This window comes from Ictalurus furcatus, chromosome 20 (genome assembly GCF_023375685.1).
Source record: "Ictalurus furcatus strain D&B chromosome 20, Billie_1.0, whole genome shotgun sequence".
Taxonomy (NCBI): Eukaryota; Metazoa; Chordata; class Actinopteri; order Siluriformes; family Ictaluridae; genus Ictalurus; species Ictalurus furcatus.
Genome location: NC_071274.1, coordinates 15,721,142 through 15,742,580, shown reverse-complemented (window position 1 = coordinate 15,742,580; position 21,439 = coordinate 15,721,142). Strand labels below are relative to the sequence as shown.

Sequence of the window (21,439 nt, the reverse complement as noted above, 5' to 3'; positions counted from 1 at the left end):
GAAATGTGAAGTCTCAATTCAGAGACTGTTGTACAGCAATGTGTGGCTGAGTTTCGAAAGTTAACTCAGACGGGGTCCAAAAACGGGAAGAGGGCACTCGGACGGGGTCCAAAAACGGGAAGAGGGCACTCGGACGGGGTCCAAAAACGGGAAGAGGGAACTCGGACGGGGTCCAAAAACGAGAAGAGGGCACTTGGACAGGGTCCAAAAATGGGAAGAGGGAACTCGGACGGGGTCCAAAAACGGGAAGACAGCACTCGGACGGGGTCCAAAAACAAGAAGAGGGAATTCCCACAGGTCAAAATGGGAAATGTAAATTCTCCCACTGTGGGAATTCCCACAGTGCATGAAAAATGTTTTGTTTCTTGAAATGTAATAGTAGGTTCTAGCTATGTTCAAAAGTAAGTAAACCACGCTTTTCCGAAGGAAGGCTGGAAGGTTGGGTTCTGGTGCTATTTAATGGTAACCCTCTGGTTGGGATTTATTATGGTTTAAAATAAAGTCTAAATAGTTTTCTGTTCCATAGCAGTTAACTCATCATATAAATAATTCATTTATTATGGAAAAGTATTAGAAAAGTATTAGAGTATTAGCAGAGTTCCTCAATAACTGCTGGGGAAAACATGGGAAACTCCAAAGAGACAGTAATGTGAGCTCATCATCAAACTTCAAGGATTCTGTGAAAAGTACCATGTACTGGAAGCCATTAAGCCAATTCCCATAACAGCCCGTCGGATTTTTGTAGTGTTTTTTTCCCCTCCTTTTTCCCAACAGGATCACTGGTTCCTTAAAGTCAATGTGATAATAGTGAACATTTTTTCCCACAGAATATTCACAATAGCAAATGTTTTATGGAGACTGACACGACCGCCATTTAACTGATTGTGGAATAGGCCTACATTCGAAGAGGAAGTAAAGTTTGAACATGCAGACAGTTAATTAATATCTTTACCCTTTCTTTTTAAGTAAAAACTGAAACTATCAGCTTTTAAACGTCTACAAGATCTGTAGGTTTGTACTGTAATTGTCTGTGTTTGAGCGTCATCTAGTGGACAGACGCCATTTTGAATTGAAACTCGTGCCCCTCGCCATCTTCTAATTGAGGTCAAAGAGAAAAAGTAGCGCCGATGTTCATCTCACTACCCAAATTGAACTAAGAATAGTATTCTTCCAGTGAAAATAGTACATTGTCTTATTTTTAATTTTTTTAAATTTACTTTTTAAAAAATATCAGTACATATAATATGGAACAATGACCAAAATAAAGAATAAAAAACAGAAACTATAATTAATATATATAATGAACATTTTAAAATAAGTGTGATAAATGCGGTGCGGATTGATACCTTTTGGTGAAGAGGACAGTGCAAGGCAGCTGGTCGAAGGTTAATTGAGCTCTTTGTCAGGACTGGACTTTCAAGGTGAGGATGTGTAAGCGAAATATAATGTTTACTTTAATAGTTATATTTAGAAATGTCTTCTCGTTTTTAAACTAATGTTAATTAACTAGTTTGTAGTAAGTAGCGAGCAAATGCCAGCCAGTTTTAGTCAGATAATTAGCCCATGCGCCTTAATCTAAATTATAAGATGCGAAGAAAAATTTTCTTCAAGTTTTGTACAGAAAAAGAAGTATTAAAAGGGCTTTGAGTCTGGCAATTCTATGAATTACGTTAAAAAAATCCTTTTGGTCGTAAACGCCTAGCTTCATCGTTTTTTCACCTCCATCATGATTAGCATAACGCTTTTTTTGGTCTTAACACATACAAAATTGGACAATTTTTATTCAAACTTCTTAATGTATTCCCAAGACGAGCTTAACTTTTCTTTATGCAAAAAAATACTATATAATCGACACTTATTTATTTAAAAACAATGTTTTTATTAACAAGAAAAAGTGCTAGGCAATCAGGTGTGGAGCACGTGCTTGGTCTGTGGTTCGTGTTTAGATGTTTAACCTACCCATATATAGGTGTATATATTTATAGATGTATTTTTTGTATTCAGTTATAGTTTTGGTGGATTTAAACAAGGGTTGAATTAAGTAGACATGTCCGGACGTGCGCGATCCAGATCCCGTGGCAGAGCGCGCGGCCAAGAGATTGGAGCTCCAGGCGCGGTAAGGATGCACATTTTCCTTCATTAAAACTTGTCTGTTTTTCTAACTACATTAAACCGCTCTGCGAACAGTAGTTTGTATTTTCGCGAATCGCCTCTTTCAAGAGTTTGTTTTATACAAGAATGAAAGTTGTTACAATAAAAGGAAAATATTCTAAATTAAACAGATCAATTCTCTATTTAACAATGACTAGATCTACTTCAAGCTTGTACATAAGTACCAAGCCTGGCTGTCTCCTCAGCGAATGACCTTCACCCGAGGTTCGCAAAGTGTGCTTTAAAAGATGTATACATTGTTAAACAAAGCTAACCTCCTATTACATTTCAAGCAACAAAACATTTTCATGCACTGCGTGATTTCCCTTTTTTCATACAATCCTTCTGACACAACGTTTTCATTTTCAGCAACCACCTCCGCCTCTGGAGGCAGCTCGACCTGTGCGGCTGCCGCCCTCTGAGGGAGAGCCCATAATAGGGAGGGGAAGACAGAAATCAGCCCCAGGGGCTGTGACAGCGGAAGGTAGCTTTAAATTACCACTGTATCCTGACAATATGTCCACAGACATTTAGCTGTCCACAACTATCAAGATTCTTTCCTGTTAAGATAATTGGGGGGGGCAAAAAATCCTGGAATTGTAAAATAAAATAAAATCTAGTGATATAAAACTTGGAGCATTTCTCCTTTTATCCTCTTCAAAGTACTCTCCTCAAGATGCAATACACTTGTCTCAGGGTTTCTCTCATTCCTGGAAATATTTCCTGTAATCATCTTTTGTCATCATGTCTAGTAGGGCTGGGTAAAAATTGATTCTCCGATTTTAATCGATCTTCAGTTGAACAAAACGAGATAGATTCAGGAATCACAGAATCGATTCTTAATGCACCTGCTTTACTTGAGAGGATGTGAATATTATCTGTAGTTCGTCTCTCGTCCTGAAGATGTCGCCATTTCATGTTTTGAATTTTGAAAACGGTTTTATTTCTGGTTGTTAATGAATTTCACTGTTACACATTTACAATTAATTTTTTTTTTTTACAGTAGTGTGCAGTTTGTGCTTACCTTGTGTGCATTGTATGCACATTGATTTCTTGTTACAAAGTTTGTTACTAAATGTAATTAAACATAATTGTGTGGGGCCTTATTGTTAAAGTAAATGTGAATTTCAGTAATATAGTTAAGTAAGAGGGTTTCCGTTACCAGCATTTATATTAAAACTTGGATTCCATGTCTGCAAAACTAACATTTTAAATGAAATATCGATAACTAATCGATATGGAAACGAAACCATATAAAGAATCGAATCTCCAAATTGGTTGCAATACCCAGCCCTAATGTCTAGAGCCTCCTGTGTGTCTTATATTTCATTTAGGCATCAAATCCAAGTCTCTTAGAGCGATATCTAACCTAGTTGGTGTGAAGCGGAGTAACCGCATTGTTGCTGGTTAAAAACCCCTTGACTGACAGTGCAGTGTGTACAGGTTCACTGTTGTGCAAGATCCAGTTCTGAGTGTGCCACATCTCCAGACGTTCTTTTCTTGATGCTTTCCTGTAGACCCCTTCAGTTTTATAACAGTGTATATATATTTTTTTATTGTTATTTTTATTATTTTTTAAACAGTTCTGGGAATTTTTGGGTCCCCCCTCGTATACATAAATGCTCCATAGATACTGCCACATCTGCACATATGAGTTTTGACCCTTTTAGTGAGCCAATAAGGGAGAAATGTTAGTAATATTTCCTCCTGAACCTGAGCACCTGGCTGGAACCTGACTGGAAATTGGACAAACCATTGTTTTATGCACAAAAAGCACCGATATTTAAACTACATTCTTAAGTGAATAAAATCTAAACATATAGTTTTACTTATGTTTACTGTTTTAATTTAACATTACAGATCTTGTTGCACTACATTGCGAGTGAGGGGCTGCGTGGCCTCGTTATAAACAGATTAGTTATAATAAATGTCAGAATTTACACTGCAAGCATGCAAATATATAATGACAAACTTTAAGTAAGCTGAATTTATTAAGCAACTCGCACCAGTTTCCCCAACACAACTTTGGTCTGCGCTCTCCAATGCGTGTTTTCGAAACCGGAGTAACACAACGAGCAAACATGACCTGCGCAGACTGACTAAACGATAGTGAGCTTCGTTGACAGCGATTTTGTGAATTGATTATTATCGATTAGTTGTTGTGGCTCTAATTTCAAATTAGGATGATCACCCTTGTTTTGCAACATTATGCAGCTTGTGATATAGTCTTCTGAAATCTAAGGCCATGTTGCTGATTTAATAAAAGCTATTCATGACCGTAGTAAGGCATACAGATGTCTTATTTGTCTTATTGTTTCTCCAGCCGTTCTCCAGATTTCTGCAGGTTTCCAGCAAGTGAAACTCGGTGAGAGAGGAGGACGCAGGCGGGACTTCCATGATTCTGGAGTCAACACTCGGCAACTGATGGAACATGTCAAGGAGTCCAAGACGGGTCAGTGCTGATTATCATTTTGTATTTTAATCTTTTAATTGCGCTGGATAATTATGTAGACATAGTTTTTTAAAATAAGTGTGTTTATTCAAATGCTATTTTGTTCTTAAATGTTCGTAAAAAGCAAGAGTTTATAAGCGAATATGAGTGCCCTAGTTACTTCAGACACTGTCATTTGTACAGCGTTAAATTGAAACAAGTGTATTTGAGTGATGTATTTGCAAATGCAAACTTTGCTGCTGTAACACTTTTCTGTTGCTCTATGATTTGTGGTGGGCTTAACATTATTATTTTTATTTTTATTTATTTATTTATTTATTTATCTATCTATCTATCTATTTTCATTTACTTTATTTTTTTAGGATTGTCTGGATCACCCATTGAGCTCAGGGCCAACTATGTGCGCCTGCTGTCTCGGCCCCAGTGGGTTCTGTATCAGTACCATGTGGACTTTAAACCTCATATGGAGTCTCGGCGCTTGCGCTTTGCGCTGCTCTATAATCACGAGGAACTCCTGGGCAAAGCGAAGACCTTCGATGGAAGCATTCTCTTCCTGCCTCATCGGCTTTCTAACACTGTAAATGGTTACATGCAAACAAATGAATACTCCCATATTTTATTAATGTAGATTTTGTCTATTTTTTTTCCATCAACAATTTCAATGTTTTCATGTACTGGAAAATAATAGAAAAGGCTGTTTACTCCAAACTCATGAGCTAAAGGTAGTTAGATTCTCTTAACTGATGTGAAAAAGCCCGTCACAGATGGGGACTACTTTTTAGTAGTAGTAGGTAGAATGTGCTTAGTCTCAGCCTTGGAAGCTTCGCCAGTGGCTCATGCAGTGTTTTGATGACTTTTGTACACTTTTCTAGCCACAAGCTTCAGAAACCAAGTTAGAGGTCTAACGCTAAAAAAAAAACATTTCTGCCTAATGGGTGCCACAGAACATGCATACATAAGGACAGACTTGGAAAGACATTTTCATTAAGACTTAACATTATAGACAAATTTTAGGTGAAAGGGATTTGTGCTGTTTTTGGTACAGGGAAACATGTTCATTACTGTCCACGGAAATCACAAATACACATGTCAAGCGGTTAGAGAAAATGCTGTGGTGTTACTTTCAGAGCTCTCTACTTGTTTAGAGAGCTAATGGTAGTAGTGTTTCTCTAGGAGACGGTGCTGTGGTCTGAGAGCAAGAAGGGAGAGAAAGTCCAGATCACTGTCACGCTGACCAACGAACTGCCTCCATCCTCGCCCGTGTGCCTGCAGTTCTACAACATTATCTTCAAGAGGTATGAGGAGATAATTCTGTTAAGCAGTAAATTTAGCTGATTATTTCCTTCGTCCCGGTTGTTCAACTTTAGTTGTTTTCAGGATTCTGAAGATTCTAAACATGCAGCAGATCGGCCGTCATTATTACAACCCCGAGGACCCCCTGAACATCCCTCAGCACAGGTACTTGCTCTTTGTGTGTGTGTACAGGAGTTCCACTCCTGCAGGTTTAACATGAGTGTACAATCGGTATCGTTACACAGGAATAAGTAGTTGTTGCAGAATAACACTGGGGCAAAACTGATAATGTATATATTTTTTTAAACGAGTGTATGTGGGCTTATGAAGCATTTGACCTCTATTGTTTTTTTCATTGCAGGTTGACCATCTGGCCTGGCTTTGTGACCAGCATCCTGCAGTATGAGTCCAGCATCATGCTGTGTCTTGATGTGAGCCATAAGGTTTTGCGCAGCGAGACTGTTCTTGACTTCATGGGCAATCTGAGACATCAGTGTGGAGACCAGCGCTTTGTGGACATCTGCACCAAGGAGCTGGTCGGAGTCATTGTTCTCACTAAGTAATAGCCCACACCAACGCACACGCAGTCAACACTATTTATTTAAAAGAGAGAAAAAAATTGAAACGAGGTAGATCTACTAGAAGGAGTTATGTAGAAGTAGAAGGAATATGTTCTGTAATCGGTGCTCATTTCTGTGGTTAGCTAACACAATCGAAATGGATGATGATATTCATAATTGCACCAAGCTTTTATTATTTTTCCACTGTATTTTAGTGTTAAATAATGTGCTGTTTTGCTTGAACGCCGTTAGCAAACCTACATGTGCTTGCCTATATATTTGATCACTGGAATGGTTAAATGTTTGATATGCTGATTTTATTTCTATGCTTTACTAAATATTTGCAAGGTACAACAACAAGACGTACAGGATCGATGACATTGCTTGGGACCAAACGCCCAACAACACCTTTACGAGAGGAGACACTGATATAAGTTTCAACGAGTACTTCAGTTCGGTAGGCGAGTTCTAAAAGATGCTCGAGGTTCCCAAATGTATAGCTGAGCCTCATTTCACTGTTGACTTTGTTCCTGTCTTAATTTCTTTGTGGGATATAATATATATTTTTTTAGAGATACGATCTGCAGATCACTGATAGGAACCAGGTTCTGCTGGTCAGTCACGTTAGGAGGTTGGGTCCTGCAGGGGCTCCTCCACCAGGACCTGTCTTACTCATCCCGGAGTTCTGCTACCTCACAGGTCAGTCTGAGGGGCGGGAGAAACACGGCGCTTAATCATTCTGCTTCTTAGAGCGCTAATTGTTGTAACTTGCTCAGGTCTGACTGATAAGATGCGCAATGACTTTAACATCATGAGGGACCTTTCCACTCACACCAGACTGACCCCAGAACAGCGGGAGAACCGCCTCAACAGATTCATCAACAGCATGAACAAGTACTGGATAAAAGTGACTGCATTATTAATTCAATTCTGTTTTTCTGTGTAGCGTGTTTAACAGCGGGCGTCGTCACAAAGCAGCTTTACAGAAACTTATAAATTCCGGACATAAATTTTTTACATTTAGAAATTCATCCTTAACGTGCAAGCCAGAGAAATTTTTACAAAATAAACATTTGTAGTGTGCATATATGCATATGTGTTCTGATTATATAATTACGTTTAATGGTAGATATACACTGCCGGTCAAAAGTTTGGAGACACTCGACTGAAATGTTTCTCATAATCTTAAAAGCCTTTTGATCTGAAGGTGTATGATTAAATGTTTGAAATTAACATATGCATTTCTTTCATTAGAAAAGTAATGTTTACAAAAAAATAGTGTTTTAAACGGATGACCCGTAGCGAAATTTTCCGAAAAGCAGCTGATAATTGTCCGGCGTAGGTGGTAACTCCTTTAATACAGCTTAAAAAGCTTCTCTGGGAGATTTCTCAAGAAATCGGTTGAGAAAATGCCAAGAATTCATTTCTGGAAATTATAGGCAAAAAGGTGTCTATTTTGAAGATGCTAAAATATTAAATCATTTTGGATTGTTCATACAACATAATTCCCATAGTTCCATTTGAGTTATTACAGGGTTTTGATGTCTTTTTATTCTCAAATGTAGAGAGAGAAAAAGTGTCTAAACTTTTGACCCGTAGTATACGTTCAACTTGTTTGAGAAATAAAACACATGCATTTGTAAGCTAATACAAAGCACACAAGCCTGCACGATAATGTGCATGTGGCCCATACAGTGTCCTCAACTTTCAAAAAAAAATGTCCTCGCCCTGGCTGACAGCCACCCAAATGAGGTCCGATGGTTTGCAGTTGCGCCACGACGTTGTACCAATTTACACTGCTGAATTTTTCAGTGAATCTCTTCCAGGAATGCCAGTGCTCAGACTACGCTCAGCACATGGGGTCTAAGCTTTGAGAGCAAGCTGCTGAACCTGACTGGAAGAGTTCTTCCTGCTGAGAGGATCCAACAGGGAGCCAGAGCAGTAAGAGGGACCACAGAACACATGGAGAGAACTGTACGTGATACGTGTCGCACTCTTGCTGAGTCGAGTTTATTTTGGTGTGTGTGTGTACAGTACGAGTACAACCCGTGGGTCGCGGATTGGTCTAAAGAGATGCGAGGTCTTCCTCTGATGACCAGCATGCCTCTGGAGAACTGGCTGCTGTTCTATACGCGCCGTAACGCTGACGTCGCTCACTCACTGCTGCAGACCCTCAACAAAGTGTCGGGGCCCATGGGCATCCGCCTTCAGAGGCCGGGAATGTGAGCCAACACACTTGACCAGTGTTTAGAAAGAAATTGTAGCCTGTGCCATTACTGCGTCCTGGGCTCCTTTTTAAATTTCACTCCTCATGAGCTTCATGAAAGGGATGCTAGTGTGTAGCACTGTTAATTTCAAATTATTAAAGCATTCCTTGTCAATTAGGTAGTGCAGAACTTTGCTCCAATATTGTCCGTATTCAGCTGCAGTTGATCAGTTAGGCACAAATGTTTCAATGGTCTTGGCAAATAAAGAATGAAGAGCTACTCGACAGCTTTCTTTTCATTCATAGCGGAAGGCAGAGCGATGTTGTGCAAGGATCATATCTTAATTGCAACGTTCACACTGTTTATTTCCCCCACTTAATTTTTTTTTCCTCTATGCAGGATCGAGTACGATGATCGGCAGGAGGCTCTGCTGAGAGCTCTGCAGCAGAACGTGGGGCAACAAGTTCAGATGGTGGGTCTCACACTGGGTAGAATCAAGTGTGAAAATGTAGTTTGTTTATGATTCATATTACTATGCTGAAAATGTTCAGATTAGCATCCATACTTTTTAGGGGTTAAGGTATAGAAAATGTATCGTATTGCTTAGAAAAACCATACATGTAACTAGTAATGCGACTAACATTATATTCATTATTTGAATGAATGAATAATACACTTGCTGTCCATTTTATTAGAAACACCCTCATACTCATAGTTATTCAATCATGGGGCAGCAGCATGATGCATAAAAAGAACTTGAGTGAAGTCAAGCATCACAATGGGTGGAAATTGTGATCTGTGACTTTTACTGTGGCATGGTTGTTTGTATCAAATGGGCTGGTTTGAGTATTTCAGAAATTGCTGATCTCCTGGGCTTTTCACACAGAACAGTTTGTAGAGTTTGCTAAGAATGGTGCAAAAAACATTGAGTGAGCAACAGTTGTGGATGGAAACGGCTTATTTCTGAAATACTCAAACCAGCCCATTTGGTACCAATGTCATGGTTGTTTGATATACACATTAACTGAAGCTCTTGACCTGTACCTGCATGATTTTATACATTGTGCTGCTGGCATATGATTGGCTGATTAGATAACTGCTTGAATGTGATATGAAATATATGATTGAAAGGACTTTGATTTGAAAAAAGGGAGGGGGAAGAAAAAACCCCACATTACTATGGGTAGATAATATATGGCACTGATCCAGGACCTGATAGAAGCTTAAAAAAAGGTGGATCAGCTATCAGAGAAAACTTGTATCAAATCATATAACTGATGCATGTAAAAGAGATTTTACTGTTGTTTCGCTAGGATTGAATTTATTATATTCATACTTTATGTACAGGTTTATTTGTATGAAAGTTTAATGGTAAACTGAGTGCTTCAGTTAAAATAATGAGTGTTGTAGATATTAATAAACACTATCTGATGGGTATCGGCTGTTACTCAAGGTTTTGATTAAGGAAAATAAAAGCTAGTATCATGACATTTCTAGTAAATAAGCCAAATGAACCTGCTGTTTGTTTAAAAAAAAAAAAAAAAACTTGAATGTTTAAGGATATTGCTGTTTGTTTTTCTTTGTTAAAGTCGTTTCAGCTTTTGTGATGTGACTAGTAGTGTAGTGCAACTGCTGCTGTGTGATTTCTGTCACAGTATATGCTTTATGGGTCTAAGCATATGGCATAGAAATATTATGATTAACAGCCTTAGTCTACAGATTACCATTACTTCTTGTTCTCACACATTCACTTTAAATCATGTGTGTAAGGTGGTTGTGATCCTGTCAACCAACCGTAAGGATAAATACGATTGCGTGAAGAAGTACCTGTGTGTGGACTGTCCCACTCCAAGCCAGTGTGTGGTGGCTCGCACCCTCAGCAGACCTCAGACCCTCATGACCATAGCCACAAAGATCGCCTTGCAGATAAACTGCAAGATGGGAGGAGAGCTGTGGAGCGTCGAGATCCCGGTACGGTTCTGTTGTGTTCTTCAAGCACTGGGCGTTTTTCAAGTAACTGAAATATAGCCGGCATTGTGATTTCAACTAGAGCCAAAATCATCACTTAAAAGCATATCTGATCTTGTAACTGATCAACAGTGGCACCTCCCAACCTTGATATTATTCTATTAAACATTGTTTTAGTGACTTCTCGTGCTCTTTCAGTTGAAGCACCTGATGATTGTTGGTATTGACTGCTACCACGACACTGCTGCAGGAAAGAGATCCATCGGTGCCCTGGTGGCCAGCCTCAACCAGAGCATGTCCAGGTACTTAAAGCATGACTTGTGTGGACACTGTAAACAACCTTTAAGAAGGGTCGTATTTAATTAACTAGACTTTTAGATTTGAACTTTTCCACCAGTCTTCAGAAGAGAGGGCATTACCCTTTGTGTTTCATTGTAGCTTTAGGACAGAGGAAAAGGACAATATCATTCTTTTAATGAATAACCTGTTTAATTGTTGCCAAATTGCTGTGGTATAAGGAATAAAAAGCATCAGGAAGACGTGTTGCGTCACATTACACCATCCTGCCGTTCATTGATAATCTTTCTACATATAGCAGCATGCTCATGGTTTATTTATTTATTTATAATTTTTAATCCCTTGTATTATCTGCATATTGTTACCACTACAAATGATCAATAAAGGTTATGAATCGAACCAGAGTTTTTCAGCTCAGTGGTGGGAAATTTCAGAGACTTTTAACACTACTTCCTGCATTTCAGGTTTCTTTATTCAGGCCTGAGCTGGTTCACTGTTAATCTCACACACTGTTCTCTGTATTTCTATTTACTTCAAGTTGAAGGCCAGAGTCACCCCCCCCTCCCCCTTTTTCTTTTTTTTTGGTCTTGTCTTGAATCCTCTGAAATTTTGTTTTCCTTGCTGCTACAGCCACCTTCATCGTACTCATAAAGGGTGTGGGCCATGCTTTCTAATGCTATGTGCCACTGCTCTGTAACGATGACAAAGTACCGTCCTTCTCTCAGGTGGTTTTCAAAGTGTGTTCTGCAGAGCCGTGGTCAAGAGATCATCGATGGACTCAAAGTGGCTCTGCAGGGTACGTAATAAACTCTGCGAGGAACATCATGCTCATAAATGAGCTCGTTACACTGCAGTCTCTTTTGAATTCCAACTTTACACTCAGGATTAAATACTGACACTGTAGTCTGACAGAACGTGGTAGAAAAAGTGAGCAATTTTAGAATTGTTGTTTCAGTTAAGAAGTGCATTGACATCCCTTTTTGTTTTGATTTCTTTTCCTCAGCTGCTCTGAAGGCCTACTTCAGATTCAACAAATGTTTGCCATCACGCATCATCGTGTACCGAGACGGCGTGGGCGACGGCATGCTGCTGAGTGTAGTTGACTACGAAGTGCCTCAGATCATGCAGTCCATCAAGGCCATGGGCGCAGATTACACGTGAGACTCGACACATCTCGGTAACACAGACTTGACGCACACTCTTTGGGTGTTCTCTCAGCTGTCAGTGTTTCTGTGTACAGGCCCAAACTGACCGTGTTGGTGGTGAAGAAACGCATCTCTTCCAGATTCTTCGCTCTCCTCGACGCCAGACTGAGCAACCCTCCTCCCGGAACGGTCATAGACGCCGAAGTCACGCGACCCGAGTGGTGTGTTCAGGCATAGTTAATCGATCTTTCTCTGGCGGTCTTTCTGATCGCAGCTTCAGGTAGCGTTTGGTGTTTGTTAAACGCTGACTGCTTGATTTGTCAGGTACGACTTCTTCATCGTGAGTCACACAGTGCGCTTTGGCAGCGTGGCTCCCACTCACTACAACGTGGTGTACGACAGCAGTGGCCTCAAACCAGACCACATGCAGAGACTCACCTACAAACTCTGCCACATGTATTACAACTGGCAGGTAAAAGCTACACACACACTTTTGTGTTCGTACAAGCCCGCTTTCTACACAACCCCGGATCATGCTGATGTAAGGATTGAGGATGTGGTCATTTTCTTTAATCACACGTTTGTCATTAGAGAATCTGCATTGTGTGATTAAAAACAGAGAACACGCATTAATTCGTTAGAGAATTTGGCCAAGATTTTATCAGGACTGTTTCGTACAGTGTGACGATTAGTAACTTTATCTAAATAGCTTAAAAAGCAGCTCTCTGATTAATTTAAAACCGTGTAATTGCAGGGTTAAAGATCAGCTGTAACTACTTGCTTTGAAGGTATTTCTGGCACAAGTTTTCTGCTAGTTGTCATGGTTTTGCCTGGTTTGTCATCTTTACACGTGCACGTAGTGAGCTTTCTATGTGGGTAAACGTCATGTATTTTGAAACGGTTAACTCCCGTATTTTCGATAATATAGTTTACAGAACTACTTGTTTCTCTTTCTCTCTCTTCCCAACCCCTGACCCTCATGAAGGGGATTGTGCCAGTTCCTGCGCCCTGTCAGTACGCCCACAAACTGGCTTTCCTGATCGGTCAGAGCATCCACAGAGAGCCCAACATCAACCTGGATGAGTTGCTCTATTATCTGTGAAAGGACACACGTCACCGTCTGGCAGTTACTCAGCAACTTGTGTTGATTGTTAATGTGTTGATTAGTGTTTCTAGTTTTGGGACACTTGCATCCAATCAAGCATGACTTTTTTTTTTTTTTTTTTTTTCATAAAAATTGAGAAATAGCTTTTTTTTTTTTGTAAAATGCAATGTAATTTGTCATGCGTTAGGTTTTATTTCACCTGCTAATTTTGTTCTTGGGTTAACTGTTTAAGTTCAATAAATATGGCAAGATATTTATGGTTAAGGATGGTTACAAATATGGTTAAATATTGCTTGTAGAGTGTGTACAGCATTTCCTTACCTACCAATTTTTCACATTGCCAGATTAGTTATCAAGGATTCTTTTTAACATTGCTCTAACTAGTCCAAGTCAGATTTGTGCATAAACAGGACTGGTTTCTGAGCAGTCTAAAACCCCGAACATTTATGAAGTATACAATACCATTTGTTTTTTGTATCTTTTTTACATTTAGACTGAATGAAGAATAAGTAGTAGTACCTCATGGACCATAAAAGTGCATTGAGTGGAGACATTCAGACAATAGGTGGGCAAACCACTTTTATTTGATGATGCACAACAAACACATTAAAGGGAATCAACATGCCAAGATGCATTCTAAAACTTTACATTTTTAATCCCATGTGAATTAAATGGGGAATGCAAGTTTTTTTTTTTCTGAAAACCTAAGCAAGATTTTGATCTCGAACACTATTTTTATTGCCCAACACTAAGTTTATAGCATCAGGTGACCTGATTAAACTCTAAAACCTCCTGTCCATCACCCAAATCAATATAAATAGTATACTGTTGAATTATTAAAACCTTTAACTGAGTTCAGCGAGCTAATTACCTTTATACTCACTATGATATTGTGTAAATGAAATAATTAGCTAAGTTCTCCAGGGAGATAACATAGTTGTAACAGAGTTTGTTAGTTGGTAGGCTAATCATGATTTAGTGTAAAACCAGTAGCCAGGGTTGTTAACGTGACCTTATAAAGGTGTAGGACAATGTGGTATGTAACTTTAGAGACAATCCCTTAATTTCCGCATATCTGCGAATATCGAACGCCGTTACGTGCATGTACCCAGTCTAAAACTTATATATAATAGTAATTAATTAATTAATTACATAAATAAAAACAGTACAAATGTAGTTTTACTGTTAAATAAAATTAGCCAATATTTGTTAATACATTTATTTAATATTTCTAAAATATGTAAGATATATTTAAATGTAAACTGTAAAAAGTAGACATTATCAAATGAACAACTAAACAACTGACTTCTTTTTTTTTTTTTTAAAGCAAGGCATACGTAGACTTGATGCATAGTATATTAGTAGATTTGACTCAGAAATTTAAAAACAACATAATAGTACTTCTCACAGACTACAAACTATATTCCTGCATTTAAAAGCGTACAATTATTGTATATAGTACATTTTATTACAAAGTCTCTGACCAGTAATTTATGTGACCCGGGACTACCAGGACCCCACTGTAAACGCGAACAGCCATAAAAAACCATTTCCATTATTCATCCTTAATGGTATCCATTAGACATAACATTCCACCAATAGAAGGCAACAAATGACCAGTAGAGACCCACAGGGCACATTACAGTTTCCATTCAAACCATTACGAATTATATGAATGTTTCTATTGGTGTTTTTTTTTTTTTTTTCCCCCCAGCACAATAATAACTGAATTTACACAAATGAACCAGTTCAAAAGTTTACACGCACTTGATTCTTAATACTGTGTATCGTCACCTGGATGATTCAGGACTGTTTTTATGTTTTGTGATACTTGTTCATGAGTCCTTTGTTCGTCCTGAGCAGTTAAACTGCCCACTGTTCTTCAGAAAAATCTTCCAGGTCCTGCACATTCTTTATTTTCCCATCATATTCTGCGTATTTGACCCCTTTCCAACAGCGGCTATATGATGTGATCTTTTCACACTGAGGGACTCATACAAAACTATTACAAAAGGTGTAAACATTCACTGATGCTCAAAAAGGTAACACGATACATTAAGAGCCAGGGGGATGTAAACTTTTGAACAGGATGATCAGTGTAAATTGTTGTTGCAAAATTGACATTTTGCTACAATGTAAAGTAGTGAGTGTACAGCTTGTGTAACTGTAAATTTGACGTCCCCTCAAAATAACTCAACACAGCCATTAATGTCTAAACCGCTGGCAACAAAAGTGAGTACAGCCCTAAGTGAAAATGTCCAAATAGGGCCCAAAGTGTCAGTATTTTATGTGGCCACCATTATTTTCCAACACTGCCTTAACCCTCTTGGGCATGGAGTTCACCAGAGCTTCACAGGTTGCCACTGGAGTCCTCTTCCACTCCTCCATGATGACATCACGGAACTGGTGGATGTTAGAGACCTTGTGCTCCTCCACCTTCTGTTTGAGGATGCCCAACAGATGCTCAATAGGGTTTAGGTCTGGAGACATGTTTGGCCGTGGTCTTGGAGGTGTGTTTGGGGTCGTTATCATGCTGGAATACTGCCCTGCGGCCCAGTCTCCGAAGGGAGGGGATCATGCTCTGCTTCAGAATGTCACGGTACATGTTGGCATTCATGGTTCCCTCAATGAACTGTAGCTCCCCAGTGCCGGCAGCACTCATGCAGCCCCAGACCATGACACTCCAACCACCATGCTTGACTGTAGGCAAGACACACTTGTATTTGTACTCCTCACCTAGTTGCCTCCACACACGCTTGACACCATCTGAACCGAATAAGTTTATCTTGGTCTCATCAGACCACAGGACATGGTTCCAGTAATCCATGTCCTTAGTCTGCTTGTCTTCAGCAAACTGTTTGCAGGCTTTCTTGTGCATCATCTTTAGAAGAGTTTTCCTTCTGGGACGACAGCCATGCAGACCAATTTGATGCAGTGTGCGGCGTATGGTCTGAGCACTGACAGGCTGACCCCCCACCTCTTCAACCTCTGCAGCGATGCTGGCAGAACTCGTACGTCTGTTTCCCAAAGACAACCTCTGGATATGACGCTGAGCACGTGCACTCAACTTCTTTGGTCGATCATGGCAAGGCTTGTTCTGAGTGGAACCTGTCCTGTTAAACTGCTGTATGGTCTTGGCCACCGTGCTGCAGCTCAGTGTCAGGGTCTTGGCAATCTTCTTATAGCCTAGGCCATTTTTATGTAGAGCAACAATTCTTTTTTTCCAGATCCTCAGAGAGTTATTTGCCATGAGGTGCAGTGTTGAACAGTGACCAGTGTGAAGGAGTGTGACACCAAATTTAACCCACCTGCTCCCCATTCACACCTGAGACCTTGTAACACTAACAAGTCACATGACACCGGGGAGGGAAAATGGCTAATTGGGCCCAATTTGGACATTTTCACTTAGGGGTGTACTCACTTTTATTGCCAGTGGTTTAGACATTAATGGCTGTGTGTTGTTATTTTGAGGGGACAGCAAATTTACACTGTTATACAAGCTGTACACTCACTACTTTACATTGTAGCAAAGTGTCATTTCTTCAGTGTTGTCACATGAAAAGATATAATCAAATATTTACAAAAATGTGAGGGGTGTACTCTTTTTTGTGAGATACTGTATATTGTTCTGTGCAATATATATATTTTTTGTAAACTCAACTTCATTTAAATCTTTAAACGGTGTACTGGCCCTGTAATTCAGCTCGGGCAGCGTGGGCAAAACAAAAAGTAATTTAGACTCGACGCCGAAACTCCCGCTTCACTGCTGCAGGGTCCGGTCTAAAATTTTAGCAGTGCAGAGATTATAAACTGCAGTTTTATCATCATTCCACACAAGAGACATCATCTTTACATACAGCATGAAATCGATGTGTTTCCTTTCAAAGGGAACTTCGACGTTGCATTTAGCATAACAGTATGGGAGTGCCCTAGAGCAGGTGACCGGTATCTGAAGCTTGTGTAAAATCATGCCTCTAATTATAGGCCTGTCATGATCAGGTGACGTGGCAATTAAGCGCGTGAACCACGCTGCCAGCCTTATTATCTTCAGCGAGACTGCATGTCTGTTGTTTGTGTGACAAAAAATGCTTCATTTCTACTCTATATTTTCTCAAAATATCTAAACTTTTCTATCCTTTTTTTAGAAAAAAGAAAAGAAAAGAGAGGGAAATAATGAGCGAGAAAGATTTCAGAAAGTGTGTTACGCCTTGCTCCCATAGAGCATGCTACAGCAGCCCTCGAGGGGTCTAACTGTCAGCATTGTGAACATTTCACGATTAGGCAACTACGCTCTTGGCTCGCTCTCTTCTCGTCCTAAGGGAGTTGGGTTTCAGAGCCTCACGGATCTGGGCTGGCCGCTGCCGAGGCAGCCAGCCGGCTAAGGTCGTGGGGTTCTCGTATGGATTAGGAAGAGGAGCCGGAGACGAGCGCTGCTCTATCTCTTGCTCTGTCTTCCGGGTCCGGCTCTCCACCTGACTTTGGAGCTCGCGTTGTGACTCCTCCTTCCCCTATGGAAAGCCAAAACACCCTCGTGACTCCAAGGAGTCGGTAGAGGATGCCATTGCACCAAAAAACCGACAGTAGCTCACAAGCATATAAAGAGCTGCACTAGGGCGGTTGAAAAGTTGAATATAGACTGGCATGGGGAAGAGGAATTGGCTCGTAACAGTCTGGATGAGCGCTTCCTCTCCAGTGAAAATAAATATAAATCTCCCTCACACCGCGGAAAACTCCCCTTTTTTCCGGAAGTGCATGATGAGATATAACGCTTCTGGTGAACACCATACACTAGCCGTGTTTATAACCCCGCGACGTCTGATTACTCGGCCGTCATGGGGAGTGAGCAGCACGGCTATGTAGCAATGCCAAAGATGGAGGAGGCGCTTGTGAGCCACCTGTCTCCATCAACGGCAGGTAATTTAGGGAGGCCAACTTTACCTTCTAAGCCATGTAAGGCCACCTCGGCGTTGGTGGGTAAAGCCTATGCGGCAGCGGGTCTTGCTTGTGGGTCACTGCATACAGTGGCAGTGTTGCAGGCCTACCAAGCAGACCTGCTGAGGGAGCTCGATACTGGGCAGGGAATTGGGCCCGAGGCAGTGGCAGAGCTGCGCCGCACCACAGATTTATCTCTCCGGGCGACCAAACAAACGGCCCATCATATCGGCCATTCAATGGGTAGCCTGGTTGTGGCGGAGAGGCACCTATGGCTCAACCTCTCAGGTATGGGCGACAAAGATAAGGTCTCCTTGCTGAACGCCCTGTTAAACCTTCAGGCCTGTTTGGCGGCGCGGTTAATGCCATCGCCAACAGGTTTCGCAAGGCAAAACAGTAAACGGCGGCGTTCAGCCAGTTCCTTCCCCGTCGTCTCGCTAGTGCGAGGGAGGCGCAGAAGGCGAGTGTGGCGGCCCGCCTCCCCCTGCAGAAAGCCAGGGGGACCAGGCGGCCACAGCCACAGCCTGCTAAGAGGCCTGATCTAAGAATGATCATAAAAGCAAAGCAGGCTAGGAAGGAATGGCCCCGATTGGCCACGGAGGGACGTATCAGGGAACGTGAGGTTGTTAGGGCAGTTAGCCCCCAGTGCTACTGTAGGGCCTGCCCTGGCCAAGGCCATCCCACGTTTTCAGCCTGAACACATACCGATTTGGGGTTCTTCCCTTCGGGCTAGCTTTATCCCTTCGCACCTTCACAAAGTGCATGGATGCTGCTCTGGCTCCTTTGCGACTCCAGGCCATCCATGTACTGAACTACCTGGATGACTGGTTAATTCCAGCACAATCCAGGGAACAGGCGGTTCAACATTGAGATGATGTTCTCGTCCACATGAGGAGCTTGGGGCTCAGGTTGAACCTCAAGAAAAGTAAGAAAAAATGCTTTCTCCAGTGCAGAGGACAACTTTTCTAGGTGTTATATGGGATTCTATTACGATGAGGGCGTTTCTATCCCCAACGCGTAGGATCGATCCTATCAACTTTGAGCAAGATAAAGCTAGGTCTGGGCATCCCCTCCAGTCTCTATGAGAGACTGTTGGGCCTTATGGCAGCAGCAGCCAACGTCATACCGTTGGGCCTATTGCACATGAGACTGTTTCAGTAGTGGCTGAAAAGTAATCAGTGTCATGCGGCAATGCCTACGTGCTCTGAGTATTTGGTGGTGCCTGCAGTTTCTAGCCTCGGGTCACACTCTAGGGGCGTCTCCTTACCGCAAGACGGTAATGACAGACGCGTCCCTCACGGGCTGGGGTGCAGTCATAAAAGGGTGTCCAGCTCACGGTCTTTGGAGCGGCCCTCATCTGGAGTGGCATATAAATCGCCTAGAGATGCGGGCCGTATTCCTAGCACTGAAATTCTTTCTTCCTCAGTTGAGAGGTCACCATGTGCTAGTTGTGTCAGACAACACAGCGCTGGTCTCATATATCAACCACCAGGGAGGGTTACGTTCACGCCCCCTATTCAGGCAGGCACAACTAATCCTTCTCTGGGCAGAGGGAAAGTTCTTGTCAGTGAATGAAATGTACATTCCGGGCAGCCGGAATGTAGGGGCAGACATCCTGTCGAGGCAGGGGCTGAGGCCCGGGGGTTGGAGGCTCCATCCACAAGTGGTGGAGTCCATATGGCAGAGGTTCGGACAAGCGGAAGTGGATGTATTCTTCTCCGAGGAGACAACACACTGCCCGCTGTGGTTCGCCCTCACTCCTCCCGCACCATTGGGGCTGGACGCTATGGTGCACACATGGCCGAGGTCACGTCTATATGCTTTCCCCCCGATCGCTCTGCTCCCACAAGTTCTAGCAAGAGTTCGCCAAGACCGTCTACATCTGCTGCTAGTAGCACCTTATTGGCCAGCTCGAATATGGTTCTCAGAGATAATTTCCCTGCTTGACGGCACTCCTTGGGAGATTCCCATCCACAGGGATCTACTGTCTCAAGCCGGAGGGCTGATTTATCACCCTTGGCCAGAACTATGGAAACTGTAGGTCTGGCCCCTGAGGGGCACCAGCTCATAGATTCTGGTCTCACAACTGAGGTTGTAGAGACCATGTTAAACGCTAGAGCACCATCCACAAGGAAATTGTATGCACTCAAGTGGCGGATTTTTGTCTTGTGGTGTGAGGAATGTCAGCTAGACCCAGTGAACTGCGCAATAGCTACAGTCCTGGAGTTCTTACAAGAACATTTCTCAGCAGGGTTGGCTCCTTCTACAATCAGGGTTTTCGGCCAGTTTTCTGCTGTTTCGGCCAGCCACGACCCTGTTGATGGAGCCTCTGTGGGGCAACATCCTCTAACTTCGAGGTTCATGCGTGGTGTCAGACGGCTGAGGCTCATCTGCAGGCCGCGCATACCTTCCTGGGACCTTTCTGTGGTCTTGGAAGGTCTGTCAGGGGCACCATTTGAGCCCTTAGAGGCAGCCTCTGAGAAGCTTCTGACTCTAAAGGTAGCTCTTCTGCTGGCCCTGACATCTCTCAAGCGAGTGGGAGATCTACAAGCTCTCTCTGTTGCCCCTTCCTGCCTTGACTTTGCCCCGGGATTAGCCAAGGCCTTCCTGTATCCTAGGCCGGATTATATTCCTAAAGCGCCTACATTGGCTGCCCACCCTATGGTGTTGCAGGCTTTCTGCCCTCCTCCATTCCTCACACCGGAACAAGAGGGAATGCACCTGCTGTGTCCAGTAAGGGCTCTCTGTACTTACGTCCACTGCTCCGGCCAGTGGCGTAAGTCGGAGCAGCTGCTGGTCTGCTTTGGCGGCGACAGAGCTCATTTCACTAGGGCGGTCGCCTCCTCGAAGGCTTTGTCCAAAGGGGTATCCTTGCAGGATGTGTGTGCTGCTGCGGGATGGTCTACGCCACACACATTCATCCGTTATTACAGCCTGGATATTCATTCCACCCTGGGCTCGAGTGTCTTGCAGTGACCCTCGGGCTTGGGTCTTTTTGAACAGGCTGTACCCTCGGTATGACGGAGTGGGTATTCCCGTTCCCATACTGTTATGCTAAATGCAACGTCGAAGTTCCCTTTGAAAGGGAACGTCGAGGTTACGCATGTAACCCTGTTCCCTGAGAAGGGAACGAGACGTTGCATAGCTTTGTCATACCAGGGCAGGCCTGTGAATTGTGTCTTTGCTTTAGATAATAGAGGCATGCGGCATGGTTCACAGGTGCCATATATATATCATGCGACGCGCTTAATTGCCACGTCACCCGATTATGGCAGGCCTATAAGTAGAGGCATGATTTTACACAAGCTTCAGATACCGGTCACGTGTGC

The 21,439-nt window shown here is 42.2% G+C and overlaps 1 protein-coding gene across 3 annotated transcripts; it reads left to right on the top strand.

The window, feature by feature from the left end:
- Window positions 1–1,333: 1,333 nt before the first annotated feature.
- Window positions 1,334–13,947, top strand: LOC128624211 (piwi-like protein 1). Of its 3 annotated transcripts, none has more exons than XM_053651675.1 (20): window positions 1,334–1,431; window positions 2,005–2,116; window positions 2,521–2,635; window positions 4,475–4,603; window positions 4,966–5,180; window positions 5,777–5,898; window positions 5,981–6,061; window positions 6,258–6,455; window positions 6,805–6,913; window positions 7,029–7,155; window positions 7,233–7,350; window positions 8,283–8,678; window positions 9,063–9,135; window positions 10,434–10,634; window positions 10,830–10,933; window positions 11,654–11,724; window positions 11,932–12,085; window positions 12,169–12,294; window positions 12,398–12,545; window positions 13,059–13,947. In XM_053651675.1, the coding sequence occupies exons 2-20, from the start codon at window positions 2,048–2,050 to the stop codon at window positions 13,173–13,175; spliced, it is 2,673 nt and encodes an 890-aa protein (XP_053507650.1). In that variant the 5' UTR covers window positions 1,334–1,431; window positions 2,005–2,047; the 3' UTR covers window positions 13,176–13,947. The 3 variants fall into 3 exon arrangements, with proteins under 3 accessions (XP_053507650.1, XP_053507649.1, XP_053507651.1); XM_053651674.1 differs by having other exon boundaries at window positions 1,360–1,421; XM_053651676.1 differs by having other exon boundaries at window positions 1,413–2,116; window positions 8,283–8,397; window positions 8,491–8,678.
- The last annotated feature ends 7,492 nt before the right edge of the window (window positions 13,948–21,439 follow it).